Below are 22,488 nucleotides of genomic sequence, written 5' to 3'. Positions count from 1 at the left end.
AATGGCACTGGCTAAGCACTGTTTGTGTTAAAAGTGTTACCTCTTGGTCATCAAAGAGGATTAAATGGCTTTATATCAGAGGAACCAAAAGGATGAAACAGCTAGGAAAGAATTACTCTGAACTTCACCGTATTTTTTTTTCCAGCAGGGGCCGTACCTTTGAAAGTAGGTGAGCATGCCTGGTGCCCTGGCTGCCTCATATATTCTGGGATTTTTCTGGCAGTAAAATAATGCTAATTGGGGAAAACCCCCACAATTGCTTTTGTTATTAATAGCAATATTATTTATTTTCATGTAGTTTGTTCTTTTTCTTTTTCAGTCCATCATAGAAGTTCTTGAAATACTTTAAGTGGAAAAAAAAAATAAATTCCCATTCTTTATACCATTTCTTGGAGGAGCTAAAAAAATGAACATGTCTTTTAGGAACAGCCTCTTCTTTTAAGAGTTTTCTACCTTTTATTTCAGTCATTTTATATCCAGAAGACTGCAGCAGTGGAAAAGAGGTCAAAAGGTGGAAACATCAATGCTTATGTAATCCCCAAAGAGGATTATTCCCCTCACAAAAATGGCTAGTATGACATGTGAAATTAAGGATATTCATTCCGTGTCTGCACATCACTTGTAATGGAATTGGTGAATCTTTAGAAAAATAGAGGAACACAAGAACAACTGAGCTTTTCCCGTGGTATCAGCACAGAAAGTATTAAAGTTCCAATCAGTTTTTCTAATGTGGCACTTGCCAAAGAGCTCTGCGGAGCCTTCCTGCCCCTCCCTGTATACTTCTGCCAACTAAAAAATGACAGGTATACAGCTTTATTAGAAATGGGAGAAGGGGCATCACTCGGATTTTAGCACTCTATTGGTCCTGGCAAATATGCGCACATTGTTTTCTCATTTGGACTAGGGCTACACCCATTCCCAGAGGCACAAAATACATTTATCATGTTTCTGTGCCAGGATTACACAATCTGATGTGGTCCGCGATACAAGAACAGAAGAAGTATAATGATTTTCAAGCACAGCGTATAAATAGCACTTTGTAGGAAAAAAAAATCACTGGACAGATACTTGGTTACTCATTTCATATGTCACTCTGAGCGTAACAGTCAAAGGCTAGTAAGTCTGGAGGAACACAGTGTTGAAAAAACCCCATGTGTCTCTGAAGATCTACTGAATGTGCCAACTCAACTTCCACTAAAACTTTACAGGGGAAAATACCAAATTTATTAGCATCAGGGCTAACATTTCAAAATTAATGTCTAATTAAATTGGTATTTACATATCATAAACCAATGCCCAGCTGCTTCAAAGCAAACAGGATACCTTCTGAGACATAACTTTGGTAACTGCATTTTGCCATACGTGCGTGTTTTCATAGTAAATGAGAAGAATTCCCACTGAAAGTTAACTTAAAATCAATGCATTATATTTATACAATAGGGTTAGAGAGTTAGTACTTTCACCCCATCAAACTAGTTTAACATCAGGAAAGCAAAGAAGGAATTGCCCTAACAAGTATACCAGGCTCAACTGTTATCTTGGATTTTACTGATTTGTTCTAAATATAGGAATATTTTCAAAATCTAATACATGAGTTCTTAATTTTTTCCTCAGTTCACTGCAAATGATACAAGAGAGAAAAATAGATCTTTTGTATATAATTGAAAAGCAGGATTAGCTGGAATACGGTGCCTTGATTGAGCATTTCCTTGCTCATTGTACACATTTAATCATATCATTGTCTTATTTTAATAATGCCTTATTTAAAAAAAAAAAAAAAAGTAGATGGCAAGATTACTGGTGTTGGTATCACATCATTTATATTTTGCTCTACTCTTGCCTGGCACTCTTAAAAGACAGAATGCCAACCAGTTTCTGCAGTGACAAAACAATATAGTTTCATTTGATTGTCACCGGTGGTATTCTTGGCTCATTTTTCATGGCTCTGTCACCCAGATTCACAAAGAAGCTGCTTCTCCTCATTTGGATATTGGTTTTCACTGGCAATTTTTCATACTTGACTTGACCAATGTGATTTTCTCTGTTGTATGCTGACATTTGCTACGATATCACTATCTGTATCAATTCAGTGGACTTAAAATACCACCTTCAATTTGTCTGCCAATAATTCTGTGAAAACAGAAGGTTATTCCGCTACCAGGAGCATTCAGATACATTTATATCACCAATTTACTGTCATCTGTAGGGGGGGTTCTGAACTGAAAGAGGAAGACGTATCAGGTTAATACTCCTACCTTCCAACTCCCAGCAGCCAAGTTCTGCAGTGCCCCTGCTGCCCCCTCCAGCGTGTCTGGATTTGAGCACTCAGAAAGAAGTGTGAGGTAGGGTTTGACTATTGAAGGGTGCCACAGCATCTGGATTCCTTTGGGTGGTTCTGCACAGTCTGGGAGAGGTCCTACGCCATCCCACTGTTGGAAAGAACAAATCAGATTGTTAGCAAGGAACAGTGAAATACTTAAGAATTGCCTCAGCTGAAGCTGTAACATCTATGTGTGTGTGTGTATGTGAAGGCATCTGCCCACAAGCAGCCATTCTCAATTTTAGCTTATCATGTGATTCTTCATAGAGAAACCAAATTTCCTACTCAACACTCCTTATAAAAGAGCTAGAGCACTGGCAGATATCACAGGGTTTTAGCAAGTTGACATAAAAACACTTTTCACTGCATCTATTTTTTTGGGTGGGAACAGAAGCCCAGTGATGTGAACGTATCTTAAAGAGGCAAATCTAGAACTTGCACGGGAAGAAGAGATTTTCCTTTTTCACATCCTACTCAGTTCTCTGCATTCTCTCTCTTCTCATAAGGGAAAAATGAACAACATGAAACACTGTTGTGGAAAACTAAATCATTCAATGCCATGAGCCCTCCAGCCCCTGAAAGGCCCAAGTGTGACAAGTCTTCCTCAACTGCACAGTTTCTGGCTTCTCACCATGAGAGTGCTGGAGGCCTCGGCCATACACCAGCCAGCTGTACGGTCTGAGACTCTGATGTAGTTGGTAGAAACACCTGTCACAAAACAGACTCTTGCTCTCATCACGTAAAGAGTTTTGCCATGAAAATAACCATAGTCTGATATCCAAAATGGGCAATATTAAAACCTGGACAACAAGCCGGTTATTGCACAAAACCATTTTTACCAGAAAGAGAAACTTTATGCCAGGAAAATAGGGATCCACCTCTCCAGTGGCATGCACAATGCTCACACTCAAGCATGAAACATATTAAAAGAAGAAAATTCCAGGACATTTTTTTTTCTTATTTAAACAAAAGTGACATGCGGAATGCACTTTTAATGACATTTTAAATGTGATTTCTATCTATGTATGTAATGTGTATTTTGGTTTGCTTTGTACAGATAAAGGGATTTAGAAAATTCATAGCCTTCATACCACTGTTAGGAAGAAGCCCTGGCTTTTTAAGAAAATCTCTTTTCTAACACCTCTGACATGTCCCGACTGCATGATACGGTACAAAGTAAAACTTTTAACGCCTTGGGTTAGAGCTTACTGTGATTATATAGATAAAAAATATGTATCAAAACATTAAACATCTACTAGAAATAAAAAGATAGTGCAAGTCAAATTAACTCCTTGTTTAGATCTCCAACAGTTAATTCAATTAGTTATGAGTCAAACACAACAATACCTGCACTGGAAAAGACCTTTTCAGGAAATGTCAATCATAATTTTATTTAAGCTAACTCTAAAAATTTACATGCAGTTTAAGGGACAATCAGTCAAGTCTTATCTAATAACAACTAACAGAACTTTAGGTTTTGCTAGATTACTACCATTGAGAACTCAAACCAACATTTTTTTGTAAATAAAAGCAGAACAAACACCAAAGTGGAACGATAGTGGGACCATTTAATACACATGAACAGTTACTGAAAACCAGAAAGCTGCTCGGATGTGAAATTTACTGCATTGGACAAAAGTTACCATAGTTTAAAAGAACTGGCACAGCAATACCCAGTGGTGGTTAAGAAACTACAGGAAAATTGCCTTCTGGAGAAACAAACTCTTTACATGACACCATTACAGGGCTGTGCCTTTGAATGTTTTAATACATTTCTGCCTTTAAACCAATAGGTTGATGTCACTATATGTGACTCAGTTCTCCTTTTTTCTCCATATAAATCACCATCCTTGTCAGAAATGCCTTCTTGTCAGCTCATAAAAAATACATTAACACCTGCTTCTTATTTTAACTCTTGGAATCCAACCATTTGTGCTTTTGGAATTTTTTGGAAAACAAATCAGAAACACATCTGACAGGTCAAACCTAACCTCACACCAGATTTAGGCTCTGTATCTTAGTTAATGAACAACCTGTGATGTCCAAGGGTATAAATTCAGGTCTTCACTCATCTTGTTCCAGTTTGCATGAATTATGGATGCATTATGCAACTGCGTAGTGTCTGCACAAGGTATTCACTGTATTATTTCAGGGATAAAGTACACATAATGTATCAAATGTATCAGATCTACCCAATACACTTTCTGTCATATAACTTTTTTTTTTTTTTTTTTTTTTTTTTAAATTTCAGTATCTAACACTCTTCGAAGCCCAAGGACTACTGAAAATCAGCTGATACAAATAGAGCCATATATATGTTCATGCTGTGCTGGTACATATAAAGCACTACAAATGACACTTGCAGATAAATTAATATTTAATGTGGTTTTGCCTTTCTGTCCAGTAAGGAGAAAACATTTTTTAAAATTGTGAGACAAATTACTGCCTTTCCCTGCCATTCTTGCAACTCACTTTTAGCACAACTGCATTAATTTATCACCAACTCTGCAGGAAGACCTTTTTCTCAAGACACAGCGATGCCTCAGGGTCCTTGTAAGCGTGATGGAAGTCTTTGGTACCGCAAACGCATATGCAGTGAAGGCACAATAAATCCAGTGACATTGGATAATGACCTGCACTATTCTTCAGACGTGGTGTGTGTGTCCAGAGCACCTGAGCAGCATGCACAGGGAGACTGTCACCACCAACTATACGTAACATACGTGCTGTCCCTATGGTAGCCTCTTCAGTGTTGTGCAATAGTGACAGAACTGTAGCCAGTTTCTAGGAGGTAGAGGGCGCAAGCAACCATGCTCTGTCACATACTCCTTGTTTCAGTTCCTCTCTGGTCCTGCATGCCTGACCTCAGCTAACCCTTCACTGAAGGACTTAATGGCTTCTGGCGTCTTCTGCATAGTTGAAACCAATGCCTGCAGCTGTACAGTCCAACTGCTGCAGGGCACGCAGGATTGATACAGGTCAGAAAAGATGCTATTGCAAAGGAGCTGATCTTCACCTACTGATTTTATATTTCATAAATATAAACATCAATTACCTGAGCAAAAAAAGTACTTTCCCCCAAACAATATGTCCATTTTCTCAAATGGTGGCTGAGGCATGACAGAAGCTGCTTTGCAGTTCACATTGCTCAATATCAATGAACCAAGGCAGCATGCTAAACAACTCTACCCAGTGAATTACTGGAAAGATTACTGTGTTGTTGCAGACCATGGAAAATGATCCGTAAGGTCTATTTGAGATAGGCTGTGGAGGTAGTAGGAGCCTCTGAAAAAGAGGATGACTCCATGCAATTACTCTTCCTAGCTTATGCTAAGGAGGATAAAAAAGTCGCAAACAAATACTCCTTCCAGGCTTGCCTCCTTCAGCTGAAATTACCCACATATATTATGGTTGAAGCTGACAAACTGTTATGTGGGTGAGATACAAATCTCTCATTTCCTGCAACTGGTGCAAAAACAGGGATGAAAGTCAAGAAGAATAAAAAGCCAAATATAAAGATCCTTAAGAACAACAGACTTTTGAGAGTAAGAATACTCTTACAAAGTTTCCAAAGTTCTCACATTACTAAGGAACTCAGAGGAGAAAAATGCCACCCATCAAGATGCTCCCCTGTGCCACACAACAGATATCTACTGCCTTCTTTCTCATTTCTTCACTTCTTACAGTGTGACTGTACTGAATAGCAGGGAAAGCTTCAACTCAGTAAGAGGTATTTTAGTTTTTGTACTAACAACCTCAGGTTGGTGGGGTTTGTTATAAGGAGTATCATATGACAATGGGCTTTCCTGTGGTAACAAAACAACAGTGTTTTGTTTTTATTTATTAAATACGAGTACTTCCCTTTCTCTAGGATGTGTAAAATACCACTACCATAAAAAAAGAAAAATCAGGAAAAAACTCAAACAAAACCCAGCAATGACTAAAACCTTCTTGATCTCTCTCCAATGACCCTAGACATTTGAGGTAGTCTGATAATGCTGTAGCGATGCTCTTTACAGCAGCACTGACAAAATTTGTATCAGCAACTAAACAGGGATCACCAAAAGCACTTTTGAAATGCCGAAGACTTTTAAACTAACAGACCCTTAAGAGGACAACGATTTCTCAGCCTGCATATCTTAGTGGCTGTGGCAGTCTATGGCAGCTGTCCCTAGGCATGTCAGTCCAACAACCTCTTTTGGAAGCCTTTGTGCAAGAGGTGCATTGGCAATGTTGTCAAGAGCAGAAATCTAACATTAAGCAACAACAACAAAAAAAAACCCATCAAAATCACAGAGCTTGCTTTAAGGGGTGATGGGAATACATGCAGCTGATACATTGGAGGCAGGAATGCCACTGTTTACATCAAGTCAAATTTCAGTTTAGACATCCAGACCTAAAGAAAGCTGGTGAATATAATGAAGGTGTCTACTGACACAGCGACTAGAGGAGTAGGGTGGGAGAGGGCAGAGCTGCTGTGGTCCAGCACCATGGAGTCCCAACAAAACTGGGCAATTACTGGATATAGTTTATTGCATAAGTAACAGTAACCTCCCGTTTGTTGCAACAACGTTTACCATTTGGGGAAATATGTTTGGAATGCTTTCAGAATGTTCCAAGGTTTTGAATCTTTATTATTAATCTGAGTTATGAACCTAAATTATACTTCAGATTATATATTACATTCTGAAAATACTTATCAATGGCTTTATGCAAATTTTTACTATTATTATACTTAGTTAAGAAAAATAATTTCATTTTATTTATGCATTTTGCCTTCACTTAAAACCACACCTCTCCCAAATAAAACAGGATTAATTCAATCCAGGGCAAGGGTCCTTGGCATCTAACTATATCTGCTTCTCTACACTCCTCTCCTACGCCACAGGAAACTGAAGCTAATGGGCTTTGCACTACATTCCACAAATCAACAAATACAAATCATATTTAATAACCCTGTACTTTTGACTTTGAAAACAACTTGGTTATACATGATACTGTGCAAGACAAGAAAGCAACAAGTGGAAGTAATATCCTTCCTGTGCCAAATGTACTGGCAACACAGCCTTTCATCCCTAATCTCAGTTAGGATTATTAGCTAAATGAGGAGCAACCTCAATTTCTCTGTTTCTGTGCTTATTAATTTGGTATCACTCGGTACTGATAAAATAGTGGTCTTGCCACATGAAAAAGCATATCTGACAGATTAATTTTTTATTCTTTTTGAAATATTACTGCCTTAAACCTGCTATTTTACCTGGATAGAAAAATTTGCAGCCCATTTAGCAAGCATGCTAAAGAGGTGTGCCAGTCAATTCATAATGATATGTAACTTGAAACGTTGCTGTTATACCTGAAGGGTCCTGACAGAAAGTGAAAGAAAAGGTCAGGCTCATTTCAAAAGTGTCACTTCCAACCAAAAATCAGATTTTGGGCTAGATTCTGGGTTGACAGGAATGATCGCAGATGGGGAACTCACGAGGACTGCAAAGCCAAAAAGTCAGCTCATTTCTTCTCAGTGAAGAAAGGAAAATAAACTAAATATTGCCATGTGTATATAACAGGCTGCATAGCAAGAAATAAAATAAGGATTAATGACAACTCCCTGATTCTTTCACTGAAATTGGACCATACACCTTATTTACTCTAACTGCTTTTTGTCATAAGCTTTGTTTCTTGTACAGCTCAAAGAATAAATCTGTTGGCAGCAGTGAGCATGCCAACATCAGGGATAAAATTTTCAGCAATGGAAAAAAATAGTTTCCATCTGAAGAGTGGCATGATACAAGCAGAGAGGTCAATGTTAACAATGTCCTAGTTGGAGACAAAGGCCTCACCAGCTGGAGGGCTTTGTGGGGTGAGGGCTCAGTAGCAGCTGATCACAGGTAAGCAGCAGATCACAGGTAAGCAGCAGAGAGGATATAACAATGGTGACAGCAGGGAATTACAGCCCTTGGGGTCTCAGAAATCGTCAGGCGAGTCTCACTTTTCTCGAGGCCTTCATAGAAGTTTTGTTTTCTGTTTTTCCATAGGTAATACCAATGCTATACCTAGCTTTTATTGCACATCTTTGGAAGTTTTGAGTCTCTTCCAGCATTACACTTGCATGACAAAGCATACACCTCAGGAACCTGTCTGAGCTCTGGTAAACCGCCGAAGAGAAGAATGACCATGGGTTCTTTTAACACCAACCACCTTTATAAGAACACTTGTTTCCTGTGATCCTAAGGGAACTCTTTAAGTAAAGTAATTTGAAAAATGTCATTAGACTTAACTATGACCTGAACAGAGAAATGTCTCCTATTTGACTTCAAGATGTAGAGAAATTGCTATTGGTATAGACAACTGACGTCATTAATGAAAAAATATATTCCAATTGGTTCTTAAAAGGCCTTTCAAAGGAAACCACATTTTATATTACCACTCAGGTCTCTTCTCCTCCTCAAGTAACATATGTGTAACTACAACTGAAATATAATGTACAGAAATAGGGATAATTGTTTCCTAAATCATCAACCAATGAAAATAATTACTACTTTCTTTACAGAGAAAACCAATGAGAAAGTGACTTTAATGATATAGAAGGTTTCTCCTGTTTTACAGTTTAAGAAAAAAAACTCCCTTAGCTCCGTATGGGATTTTCTTTTTTAAATACAAAACTGCAACTTCATCAACATCCACCATCTAAAATGCTACATCTGGTATTACCTGTCCAATTACAGTAGTTTTGCTACTGTAATTAGCTTTTAGATAAGTAGAAAACTTCTATTTAAAGATTAAAGACAACCCCATAAATGCCCACAGTGGTCACTTCAGAAGGAGTTCAAGAAAATACATACCTGAGAAACTGAGTAAAGGACTGAAGAAGTATATTGTAAAAGGAAAATTTCATAACTGCATTCACTAAAATCTGAATGTTTTTTTCCCTGACACTGTTTGGTAAACCTTATCTTCTGAGGAAGACTGAAACAGTCCATTTTATTATATGAGAACCCCATGCACTGTCAAAAGAAGAACAATACCTATGCCCTCAACACATATTTCCTGGGTACATAAAACCAGCAGGCTGCAGAAGTGGGAATTACTCCCCCGTAGTGAGGAGTTGCAGCTCCAGGGATGTGTCTGTGCCCTGTGCTTCACATGACCGGCAAGGCATAACTCTCCAAATATTAAAGGAATCACACAGGTTAATGACTGGAGTTTTAATACTGGGCTGAACTCCACTTTGTGTATCTGTAAGTGACAGTAATAATGAGCCCAAAGAAATATTTGTTTTTACATTTGTGAAGAAGTTTTCTGACAGAAAACTAGGTTTGTATGGTCTAGCGTGAACGATCTGTTAAAAGTAGCCTGAAGCTTAATGCCCTCTTCATGGGCATCTGGGTAACTGAATACTCCTGTTTCTTTCTCTTCTTCCATTTCTTTGAGGTTTCCTTCCACAGGTTCCAAATCCATGGTGTGCAGCGCTTTCAGTGTTTTAGATGCTGTACATCACTGCATCTTTTGAAGACTGCATAGGTATGCCCTTGTTATTTACATCTATATTACGAGATATTTCAAAGCATAAAAGCTTTGCTGCTGAGGCACATAAAGGAATGAGCACTTTAAAAATAGCATCCTGAAGAGAGCACAAGATCTGTTCTGAGGGGCAGAACAAGCAGCAGGTAACAGCTTAAGCATTACAATTGAAAAGAGATTATGAAAGAAAGGCATTACTTGGAAAAATTTAAAATTCTTGCAGAAAAACAATGGGATTACTGTAAAAGAATATGTATATGTGCAATAGGGCAGCAGTCAGTACATAGGGAGACAACGTATAGTGAAACGACATGTGAAAGTGTTCTGTAGAAAGTGTTGATGAGCATAGTTTAGCTGGGTCAGCTCTTAACTTGAGGAACACAAGGTGATCCTCTTGTTAGAGATTCTTGCCTGGAAAAAACCAATCTCAACAAACCACAAAAGAATTTAGATTTTTCTTGATGCCCACAGGAACAGTAACCTGAGCGTTCTGGACTGCAACACAGTCTAGAAGAAGAAAATCATCTGGGTTCCCAGTTACTCCTGCTTTTCAGAGATGCGAATCTACTGGGGTCCTGAAAAACAGGACAATGACAAAGTCAAAGAAGGAATAAGTGTTATTTTTTTCATTTTACATAATTGGACTGGGTGGTTTCCAGAAAGCCAACTGAAAATACTTGCATAGTCATTTTTGCAAAATAACTCGACAAAAAATTACCTTTATCTTTACCCCAGTTTGAGCCAGGGATCAAGCTCTACGCTATTAATAAAAAGGCACAGTTACATGAAAAATATTCTGGTTTTCTTTTCCATTTATGAGGGTAACTTAGGAGACCTGTTTCCAGCATGGTGATCTTGATGACAGATCTCAGATGCATTTTTTAGTAGCACTCTAGTTAACCTGGTAACATATTTTACAATGTTAAGTATGTTCAACCATAGTCAAGGATCATGGGGTGAGATTAGCATAGTCTGCAGAAGGCTCACAAGGCTCCCTTAAACTGCTCAACTGAATAATAGCCACAGGTGAGAACTGGTATATGGCAAGATGGGGAAGGCTGTCCAGATTTAAAGGAAATGAGATGAAAGAAGAAAACAGTAATTAGAAAAAATATATTTCTAACGTTTATAAGGCAAAATGGTCCAGTGCACCACAAAATTAGTTCTGGAAAGAGTAAATTTATTCCTTTGCCACAGAACAGCCCACTGAACATAAACCTGAAAATATGTGCATAGTTTTACTTCTCTTTGTATTTTAAAAATTACATTAAAATCTTCCATTAAACAAACACAAGTGGATCTGAAAAGACTTTTCATGCTGCATGCTGATAATGAACGCTCACAGAATCAGACAAAAGGCTATCTAGAGCAGGCAGAAACAAGTATATTGTAAAGGAAATCAGCCAAAAGAGATTAGTCCTTTGGCCTGGAGGAAGAGAAAAATCTTTTATAGCGAACCTTTAAAAAGTACAAAGAAGTCTAACAGGAACTTTGAAACACTCAGTGGTACAGAGTTAAAAGTATGAACCTGAGATCCAGAAATCACAGAAGGCATATAAAGGGAGGAGTTAAAAAAGACTTTTATATAGTGTGTGTGCATGCATGTGTTGGTAAACAGAGCACCAGAAGGGAAAGGTTAGTTGCAGTATGACCCATTCATATCCAGACATGCTATTTTTGTTCCTGCACTTCCAGTAACTGCAAGTGCAATGTGTGGGAACTGTTAATTCAGGAACAGGGATGATGACTGCTTTTTGGGGTAAAATCAGTTTGCTTTGGCACTTTTTATCTCACTGTAGCCTAATAAAGGAAACCAAACAAGAGGCCATAATAAATTCAAGTTATCTGATGACTAGTGTTTAACTAGAAGAGTATGTGAAATGAAAATCTTACTAGTCATGAGCGCTGTGTTTTTCAGCACCGGAACGTTAGCTTGTTAATATTCCTATAACTTTTCCACATCAATACAACTTACCTTTATGAACTCAGGAATACTTTCAATAGTGGTTTACATAATTTACTCAAATACCCTGTGCATCTAATTGCTTACTTAAATGCATATTTTCTTTGAGCAATCCAAAACAGAAATAAATGGCAAAAGAAAAGCCAAGTCTAGAAAGAGCTGGAGAACTACCTGCAGCCAGCACAGGTCATTTGAACAAGTTCATGAATCAGTAGCCATTCTCATTGCTATTTAGCATATGTACTGATACAACATCATCTTTCCCATAATATCATTATCAGCGTTCCAGAAATTTTAAGTTGTTAATGGGAAAACAAGGAGATAAATACATTTTGAAAGTCAACCCACTTAAACAAAAACCTGTAGCACCTCAAATAACTTGAGGAAACTTTTTTTTTGGTACTTCTTGTAAAAATTAAGAATTGTACTTCTCAATCTTTACTTGGTAATGATGTTAAATATATCAAAACATGCATGCTTTTTTAAAAATTCACTCATATTGCTTGATTCAGACCTGTATGGTTTTCTCTTACCATGCAGAGCCAGAGAACAAGACTAACTTTGAAAAAGTAAGTATACAAATATAGGTCTGATGATTGCTTCCAGCAAGGCCTCTCTACACACACGTGGCTGTGTGGGAGTACAGTGTAAACTACACGCAGGATTACATCTGAATGTTGACCTACACTTTTCATTACAAATGGCTTCATTTAATAGCCTGAGCATTTTACAGTTTTTATGGCGTTCACAGTGTACCCATGACTAGTTTCCTGGTGCACCACAGGATGTGCAACTTTTGTTACTCCAGAGCTATATTCAGTTTTAAGTTCTCAGCTAATTAACAAAGGCAACTGTTGTGTATTATGCATCATGCACTTTATTTCTAATACATTGCATTAATTATTAATATTTTAAATGATGGGCACTTCAACTATTTGCAATGCAGCTGCAAGTAACTTTCATTACCTGATCTTGTGATTTCTTTTTCTTCTTCTTCTTCCCCCAGCACCCTGAACTCTCTGCGTCTTTTCCATTGGCATCACCACAGAGTAATCCATCAAGTTCATCTGTTCCCATCTGCTGTCCCTGAGATGTTTCTGCAGCTAGCCTGTACGAGAGGTTCCTCAGAATGCACACACAGTTTTCAACGGTCTGAAAAGCATGACAAAAAAAAAAAAAACAAAAAAACAAACCAACAAAAAAAACCCCAAAAAACCCAGAAAAAAAGTTAAATTCTTCCCTTGCTCAGTCTGTATACAAAGCAGAAAAAATATCATTGATCTTTGCACATACATTTTCTCAGCACATACATTTTCTCAGCACAGTTCTTATCTGCTCATTTCTGAGTACTCCCCAAGTAATTGTAGCTTAAGAGATTTAGAAATTGTTATGGAAAGAAATCAGTAGTCTGGACAGTATTTTTCTGGGTGTTTTTTTATTGTAATTTTTAATTTAATCCTGGAGCCCCATGTAAAACGGAAGCTGTGGTAAAAAGTGATCAAGAGAACATGAACACACAGAGAATGTCAGCGACCTCCCACCTCAGTGAATAGAAAATGCTACAAACAGAAAATGGCAATAGGTTCCGGGTCTGATTTATATTTTCTTTTTTAAACCAGAAATAAGCTTTTTCTGGCATAAGGTCTATGTAAATTACCAGAAAAAATGGGATCCAAGTTCCATTTCCCAAGTATTTGTACCATGAACAGATGATGTTTCTCAAGTCCCAGAAGTAAGACTAGAAATCTTAAGAGTCTTGCTGCTTTTACTGCTTCTAGCCAGGCTGCAGATACCTTGTGGGCAGCCTTTCCCTTTCATCTGTTCCCCTAAATAGGTTGTGCCTTCTGTAGAAGATGCTGGAAGGAATCCAGAAATGGAGTGAGACCCAGTGGAGGAAAATTCACTGGTAATTCAACATAATTTCTGCAAGTCTAAAAGAAGTTCAGTTTAGACTTACTTGAAGCCTACTCATTTAGCTGGTTCAATTTGGTTTGACTGTCCCTAATAAGAAGGATATGAGCTTAATCTTCTGGAGGCAGGGAAAGCACAGTTAAAAAAGCCAGTCTGTATCTATCTGTATTTATTTCAACTGTTCCTAATGCTCCATGGAGATAAAAAGTGATAGTCACCACATCCCAGCTCTGCTGCTCCATTAACCCAGAATGGAATGACTGTGAGGCTTTCGGCTCTGTCTTACTCTGACATATTCACCAGTGAGGCAAACAGATGGGGCTTCATTTACTTTCATATGCCACATGAGTTTACGCCAGGTATGCAGTTGGCACACAGTTTTTGCGATGACATTAAGTTTCAGAGATGATATCGAACTCAGACTCATCTACACAGGAATATTTATTTATCTTTTAACATAGATGAAATTTCACAATACACTTGTACTAATTTGACATCTCCAGCTAATTACATAAACACATGTACAATAATATATATGGGTGTGCAGAAAGTGTCCTTAGTGCACCTTTCATATCTGAAAGCTTTACAGACTTCATAGTGGCCATCAATTTTTTAAGAAGTTTGTCTCCTATTTTACTTTTCTTTAACATTTCCATATGTGAATTCTATTCAGTCTCACTAATAGTTACTTCTGCACAGCCATAGCAAGCTGAAATTGAAGCTTGCGTTTGTGGATTGGGGTTTTACATTTTAACTCCCCTTTTTACATATAATTGTTTTCGGACTTGAAAGTCTCATGTTGAAAACAGCTAAGCAGAGCCCACTGTGAGGACGTTACTTCACACTAAAAACTGTTAAGCAAACTTCCAAGGCTCAAATGCAACTGACACCTTCTTCACTAAGGTGAAGTCTCACAAGCCAAGAAAGCTGGCTCTAGTCATGCATCTGGATAGACTTCACTCCTTCCTGACTTGTACCTTTGAACTTCAGGGGTCCTTCTATTCCTCAATTCTTTTTCAGTTTCATCGTAAGAGAACTAAATATGACTTCACTAGCCTTTCTACTTTAATAGATCAAATTAAAACTGTGAAGAGAAATTTCATCAGGTAACTATGTTTAAGTCACTCATTTTTAACATTTTAACTTGAATTAGCATAGCTTTTTATCACACATTTATAAGAAACATTGCTGTTAAAATGCTTGTAATGCTGCTAAGATTTATGCACTCAACTTCACCAACACAAAATGACTACTAACAACTCTGCAGGTCCCCATCGTCTTTCCGAGTCTGCAAAAGCAGGGACATGTTTTTCAGTATTTCAGTTTTTAGTCACTAGCATTATTACAAAATTATCTAATAGGGAAACTGTCATGGCATTTGGAAAACAACACTTGTAACATTAAAAAAGAAAATCAATTTTTTGTTATCATAGCACTATTTTTTGAAACTAGATTAAGAAATGATTTAGTTATTTAAATATTAAATGTTATTAAAATTATACTCTACTTTCAGGTAAAGATGCAAGGCAAGAGGCTACACCATGGTGTTTTGTATTTAGCTGCACAACTGCTTTGTCATACAGTTAGAAATCTGTTAGACAGGAGCTTAAGACTATTAAGGTACAAAGAAGATTTCTTCTCATTTCTTCAGTTTTTCCTTCATTTATGACTTAGCCTGCATTTTTCCAACTCATATCAGCTACAAATTAGAGTATAAACAGAAGAGTCTACATTAAAAGAATAGGCAAAACAGGGATCATAACTATGCTCCTTATTTAGCCTTTTCAACAGTAAAACAATCCTGAAACAAGTTGGATCATCTACAAAGAAACTGCTGAAAAAGCAGCAGCTGAGCTGTCAGATTGGCTATAAACTGACTACCTTCCTCATCCTCCTCTATCCATCTCCTGGTCTGCTCCAAAGAGGCCCAACTTCTCCTTTCTGGTAGGCAAGCTGAATCAGAGAGCTTTTAAACAGTCCCCTGTTCAGCTCTTCCAAAGCTAATGAAGCTAAAAATGCTGCAAGTGTGGTGTTTAGTGTGTGGGCAGGCCTCCTCCAATCATCACTCTGCTGAACTTCTATTAATGAAAAACTGATCATAGACTAATGGGTTGTGAGCTTTGCTGGGCATTTTGCCCTTTTTTTTTTTTTTTTTTTCTCCTTTAAAAAGGCAAAACATGCTGCTAGCTCAGCACCCCATGCTACAAACCTCTCATAATTCCTCTCTCCTCTCCTGAATTCATAGGCAAATTTCACATATTTGGTTCAGGCTAACGACCGGAGAGTTCTGGAGATTATCCCTCTCCAATCTATAAAACCACAGACAACCACCTGTGAGGGATCATCTGGAAATATAAACCCAGGGGGCTTTAAAACTTGACGTAAAAGGTTGTTCTCCTGTGATTCTTAGGGGTTTGCAAATGGACCAAGGTTGCCCTAGAGCAGAAACTAATTAATTTAGCCCCATATACTGAAAGCAAAAGGTATTTGAAATAGCCTTATTCTTCTTTGGTATACGGTGAAGTATTACAAACCTTCAATTTGTAAATGCGGGACGTCTTTTTAATTAGGCAGTGCCTTTCACCTTTGCAGAAGCATGTTCATATCCTAGTACTTTAGAGGAGTGAAGCTGAGAAAGAAGTGCACCTTAAAACAGTTATTATTGAAAGTATTCATTGATCCTTTTCAATGAGCAAACACTGTTGGTTGTATTGCAAACCTGCCGATTAATCGCCCAGAATTTTTGCTTGTTTGTCTGTTTGCCTTGTAAGCCTACCTCACTGTTATGAGCTCGGTCTCATACTGGGTACTGACAATCAATTTTAAGGTAAATCTGGCAGAGCAAGGTAAGGAACTTGACACAGAATATGACATATTTGCTCTTCTTAAACCAGTATCATATTTTCTCCTTTAGTAATTCAAATGAGAGGATGACACGCTTACCTGTGCAGACTACATAGGCCAACACAAATCCAATACTTAATGCACAAAAATACACAGCTCAACAGAAGGAAAAGAAAAAGGAAGAGATGGGCTGAATTATGTTTTGCTAAGGCATCCCTCACAACACATTTTTTAAAAACTCCTGTCACTTTACAGTCCTGATGCACCCTGAATACCTGGATTTCTTGATCCTGAAAAGACAAAAACACAAACCTTACTATCAATTTCACTGCTCCCCAGAGCAGACTGGATCACGTACAGCAATGCGTCTGTCAGGCCATCACACTCCCTCATTCTTCTGCGGGCCTCCTCTCCAGCAGAGCTGACATTCCTGCAAGGCAACAGCAAGAGTCACCACCTCCCCTCCAGAAACCTTCTCGCAATTAACATACAGATAAAACAACTGTTTTCTTTTCTCCTTTCATCAGTTCAGAGCTGTGAATAACGAAGACAGCTGTGAGTGAGCTCAGGAAATGTAACACAGAGTGGAACAAATGGAAGTCATCAGGTCCTCCGCGGGAAGGGGCTGAGAGGCCAAGCAGCATGTGCCCGCCGGAGCTGGGAGACTCTCAGCCTACTAAAATTTGGAGCAGCTGATGATTTCTCCATTTTTATTTTTTTTTTTTAAAGTAGGTTTTACAGCAGTGAGCAAGCGTTTTTAAAATGCGCATATGTACATATAAATCAGACTTTAAAAAGTCTAGAGGTTCTGCCAAAGAAATCTCCTACGATTTAAAGAGCCCAGTAGTTAGGGCTCTTAACCTGAGGAAAAAATATTATCAAAGCATAACATAAAAAACAGGGTTTCCCTTTCTCTCTCATTTTTGAGAGAACATTAATGCCTCAATCTTCTCTTTATGTTGTTACTCACAAGTTGTTTTGCATTGCAAAATTTAAAACCTTAGCTTTTTACAATTGTGTTCCTCAAAGAGGGCCAGAGGGCCTTCTTAATGCATTTATAAAACCGGAATTAAAACAAAATCTACTGCATAACATTGTATGTCATAAAGTTCAAAATATTGATATATGAAGAAACTAATATGTATGAATGAGCATATATAAACAGAACCTATACTTGCTAACATCAAGTCTCCCTGAGAAAAACTGCATTCAAATTTGCATAGCATTTTTGATTTGGAAATGGGTGAATTAGCAATCTCAGGATAAGGGCAAAACTTTTCACATAGTTTTCCTTGGTAGGGGAAGACAATCCTCTGCTGAGATGGCTCATTTGTAGCTCCTCTCTCCCCACTACTAAAGTTTATACAAAGGAAGAACAGAAGAGAGCACACAGCCCTGCATACTTAATGCTGATGTATGGAAATGAAAGGGAGAGCATTAGCCCTTTGGTTTGGAAAGGAGGCAAGGCACTTTCTTCCTCTTCCACCATTTTCAATTGTCTTTGCATTAAAGATGGAAAAAGAATGAGAATCCTGGAGGGGTGGGGGTGGGGAATGAATTTTAGATGGAGGAAGGTGAGACTATTTAAGGATAGGTTTCCTTTCAGTTCTGTCTTTGCTTCTACCTACTTCATCCTGTTCAGCCTCCCCATCATCTAGGGGGAGGGGGGGGCGGAAAAAAACAACAAAACATTTTCCTTCTCCTAAAGCACCAAAGAGTTTTCCTAATCAAACAATCTTGAAACTGGACAATCCCCCAGCCCCTACAGTGCAGGTTCCTAATTGATTCTGCTCCCTAAACACACACGACTTTCCATCTATACTCTGTATACTACAGTTGTGCTCTCTCACCCACAAGCTGCCCCAATTAATTCAATATTGTTCCCTTCACCTCTGCAGACATCCCAACAAAAAAACCCCATGCAGCTCAGGAGCACTAGAATGAATTCCTTTATCTCCCTAGCACACAAATTCATGCTTTCCGTCCCCTTGGGACTCGCCAGTTCACCCCACAGTACACATCAGAAGTGTGCCCTTCACAATGGCTTGCAAGTTTTGCGTTGTCTTGCTCTTCTGGCCCCCGAACTCCATACCTCTTCCCCCTCTCTCTGCTGCTGTAAGAGCAACACATGAGGAGGTCTCCTCCAGTTCATGGGGAAACCTTCTTCTGTCATCTAGGAACTGGGGTCTGGAGCGCATCAACTGGAAAAAGTCTTCCACTGTCTCTCCCTCTGAAGTAATGGAAAACTTTTGACTTCCCTTTGGGTGACAGAAATTAGAAGGTAACATTATAGAGCATGGTCTTCCCAAAACAGTGCCTGTGCCCTGTATTTACAGGGCTGGGGACCCTGCCTAAAGTGTATTTTGAGTAGACTGCCCCCTTATTGAAGGCAACAGCTCCACCTGAAATTCCAGAAGGGCAGCACACCTAGGAAAAGCAGAGTCATGGATCTGAAAAGTGCATTGCAGGGTGGGCTGTGAGGGCAAGTGGGATTAATGGACTTCTTTTATCTGAAATTCTACTCTTCTACCCTCCAGAAAGATAGAGAGAGAGCTGCATCTAGCCCTAAAAGAATAACTGCACAAATTTCAATAGAAGGATGCTGTGGAAGTGTTCTCAGCACACCACCTTTCCTTGCAACACTATCCAAAAAATAAAGCTGAAATAATACTGAATCCTTTTAAACAGAACTAGATTTAACAGTCTGTACTAACATAATGTGTCCAGGCTTCTTCATTTTCTGCAGTTACATGTACTGAGTGCAAGGTTTCAAAATATATAGACTTAGACACTGGTAGAAACAGAGATGTATATTCTCCCTGATTTTTTATTTGAGGTGATTTCTCCGTCTCTCTAGCATGGCTAAATGCACGTCACCTTGACTCTCCAGAGCCTGCAGACTGGCAGACTCTCAGCTCCTCTCCAAGTTCACCAGAAACTCCTGCTCACCAAGACAGCAATGCAGACAACCTTACAGTCCCTGAGCTGTGAGCTGTCTGCCTCACGCATTTCCAGCCAAAGAACATGAGGCCTTTATACAAAGTAATACAGACACACTAGGGGCACATCTTGCGCAGACAATGCATTCTTTGCCCTGTGTGGAGGAGCTGTCAAGTTCAGTTCTTCTGTTCATCATCCTTCCCCATTATGCTCCAGTTGCTTTTGTAATCAAGAAGTGGATATACTGAATTCCCATGACTGCTTTTCCTGTTCTTGTAAAAGTCTCTGTAGTTTCTGCACTGACTCATAGCTACTGCAGCCCTCCCCAGCTTTGGTGTATTTATTTACATGCAAAATAGCTTCAAAACCAAAACAAATCCAAACCTTGCAGCAACATTTCAGCTGAAATAATAATTTGATTATTTAAAAAGAAATGCATCCCATTTCACCTCTGTTGAGGAGATCATTGTTAACTGAGATCTTTCACAGAAGATCTCTAATATCACCATGTTCAGGCTATGTAATTCTGTGAAAGAGAAGCAAATTCCAAAGTTATGTGATGAGCTGTTAAAGAAAACATGCTGTCATCTTAATTTTGTTATTTCTCATTGTCAACTTGAACACGCTGTAGCTGTCAGTGTGACACGAAGTAAGGCACAATTTGTCACTTGTGAATGTACAGGTCAGTGTGCAAACCTTAAACTCGAGCATTAGTATTATCTACTGTTGGCAAAACGTCCCACTAAGTAAGTATGTATTTCTCCACTGTCAGTCTCCAAACAGATGAAACCACATTTTATGGATTTCTAATGAAATGTGGAGATACAATCCACAGGTTTTCAGGAAAACAAAACAAAACAAAACAACTTTTCTGTTGTAAAGGCAGCCCAGCAAAACTTTGAATAATCTGGTAAATTTTAATTCTTTGTGGAAGCTCTACTCACAGGGTGTATGTGAGGTGTAGGGTGACATTTTGAATCTAATTAACTTCAGAGGGAATCCAGTCCACACACGGATACAAAGAATACAGAGTGCTGAAGAATAACTCTCAGTTTAGTCAGAAGATCCCACTCAGACCTCCAAAACCCAGCTAACGTAAACAGCTTCTTCTCAAGAGAGGAACACCAAGGGCAGATGGGCATAACAAGAGCTCAGACCACGGCTCATCAAACTGCTATTTTATGAACAAATGGCAGGCTGATTTTGCTAATAATCTAGGAATGGAAAGAGAATTATAATAATCCAGCTTCAGTTTTATGGGAAGATGTATCACAGCTATCATGTCATCACCTGGTAACTAACAGGAGGCATGCTCCTCCAAACACACATAAGTGTCAATCCCTTGCTCTACGGATATGAAGCATGTGGCATAAAGGAATGCGCTGTGCAACACATACCTGACTCCTGTCAGCTCTGGCACTTACCTTACTTACTCAGTATAATTGGTGGGATCTGAGGTAGAAGAAGATGGGTGGTGCCACATAATTTCTTACCCCTTTAGGGTCATTTTCCATGTGCTTATACAAACAGTGGGAGATTTTGAGCAATATCCTTACAACTATAGGATAACTAAGTTTACCTGCCTTATCCAGGGGAGAAACATTGAATTCTAGGGAAAGATCATCTAGAAAGCCAGTGTGCTGACAGACATGCCCTCTGGATATGGGAATATTTAGCAAACTATTAATGTTACTCCCAGTGGCAGTTCTACAAGTCTCAAAGACAGAATTACAGTATCTACAGAAGCAAGTGCCCTCCTTGGGAGTGCTGAGGTCACATCAAGCAGTATGGCCATTCCTGTACCAACTACAGGTCTGCCTGCAGAGTGCAGTTCTCTCTGTAGTCACCTAGGATAATTATCGAGAACAAATAATCTGTATTTAGCAAAGATGAAACTGAGATGAGTCTTTCTCAAAACCCCATGACACAAAGAGAAAGCATGTTTAATTATCTAGTATAAGTAACATTTTTGCTAGGGACTGATGTGATATAAGAAAGGACAGACACAGGAAGGACAATATCCTAGACCAGGTAGTATGCAGAAGTTATCTTTGGTATGAAACTTCTGATGTGTCCAAAGCATACCTTTATTTCAAAACGTTTGTGTAAGAGGGACTATTCCCAACAGCCTCTATCTTCTTCATCCCTCTGCTTGTTATAATAGCCACAAAAAAAAAGATTTTTCACAGACAGCAGGTACAGTTTATATAAACCAAGAATTCAAAAAACTCCATTCAAGTTGTAGGACTTACGTTTATATTTCCCTGAGGATACCTAGCAAGGGAAAAGCCCTCAGGAGAATAATGAATAACTGAACTGCAACTGATGCACTAAACACTCATCTTCAAAACACACACATATATATGAAAAACCCAAATCCTTGCCATTGGCCTCCTCTACATGTGCTCTCTTATACGCTGCCTATTTTTATTTGTCCGACTGACTAGGCCTTCTCCTTCAGGGACAGGGCCTTGTCTCAGTGGCAAGCTGGCACCCCCAGTCCCATCACAGGCTGCAGACAATGGTGATGGTACTGTAAGCTGGTGTGCAATGTAGCAGATGATCATGTAAGATTATCTACTACATTTTCTGTGTACTTCCAGCTGTTTCTATAAGCATTCAAGCTCACTGCTGCAAGGGTCTAATACAGTAACACAGACAGCAAAAAGAAGCAACCAGCACCATGCACATACCCAGCAAGTGTGCTCACAGTCATCAGCAGTCCTTTGGCAACTATACAATTTTAAGGTCTTTTTATAATGGAGTGGACCGTGAGCCACATTGGCTTATCTGGAAGTATTCAGTGCAGCCATTGGACATACAGTAAATAGACTAGCTGTAGTAGTTATGGTTGCTACTGTAACTTTTAGACAAATCCTATTTTTTTTATCATTATTTGTACACTAAGACTTTTTATAAACATCCCTTAGTGTTGAAAACTAAACGAGCGGGTAAGAGTAGGTATTTGTCTGACAACATAAAAGTTGAAACA

General features: G+C 38.7%; 1 protein-coding gene across 9 annotated transcripts in view; it reads right to left on the bottom strand.

Annotated features, from left to right (window-relative positions):
- Positions 1-22,488, bottom strand: part of CTNND2 (catenin delta 2) — a 680,248-nt gene that overhangs the window by 85,797 nt on the left and 571,963 nt on the right. For all 9 annotated transcript variants that reach the window (XM_040587098.1, XM_040587100.1, XM_040587099.1 and 6 more), the window contains 3 exons: positions 16,869-16,986; positions 12,768-12,953; positions 2,256-2,429 (listed from right to left, as the gene is read on the bottom strand). In XM_040587098.1, the coding sequence (XP_040443032.1) occupies positions 2,256-2,429; positions 12,768-12,953; positions 16,869-16,986 (478 nt within the window). The remainder of the gene's footprint in view (positions 1-2,255; positions 2,430-12,767; positions 12,954-16,868; positions 16,987-22,488) is intronic.

Source organism: Falco naumanni, chromosome 3, assembly GCF_017639655.2.
Source record: "Falco naumanni isolate bFalNau1 chromosome 3, bFalNau1.pat, whole genome shotgun sequence".
NCBI classification, from domain to species: Eukaryota; Metazoa; Chordata; class Aves; order Falconiformes; family Falconidae; genus Falco; species Falco naumanni.
The sequence above is the reverse complement of the archived record's forward strand: the minus strand, read 5'-3'. Positions and strand labels throughout refer to the sequence as shown.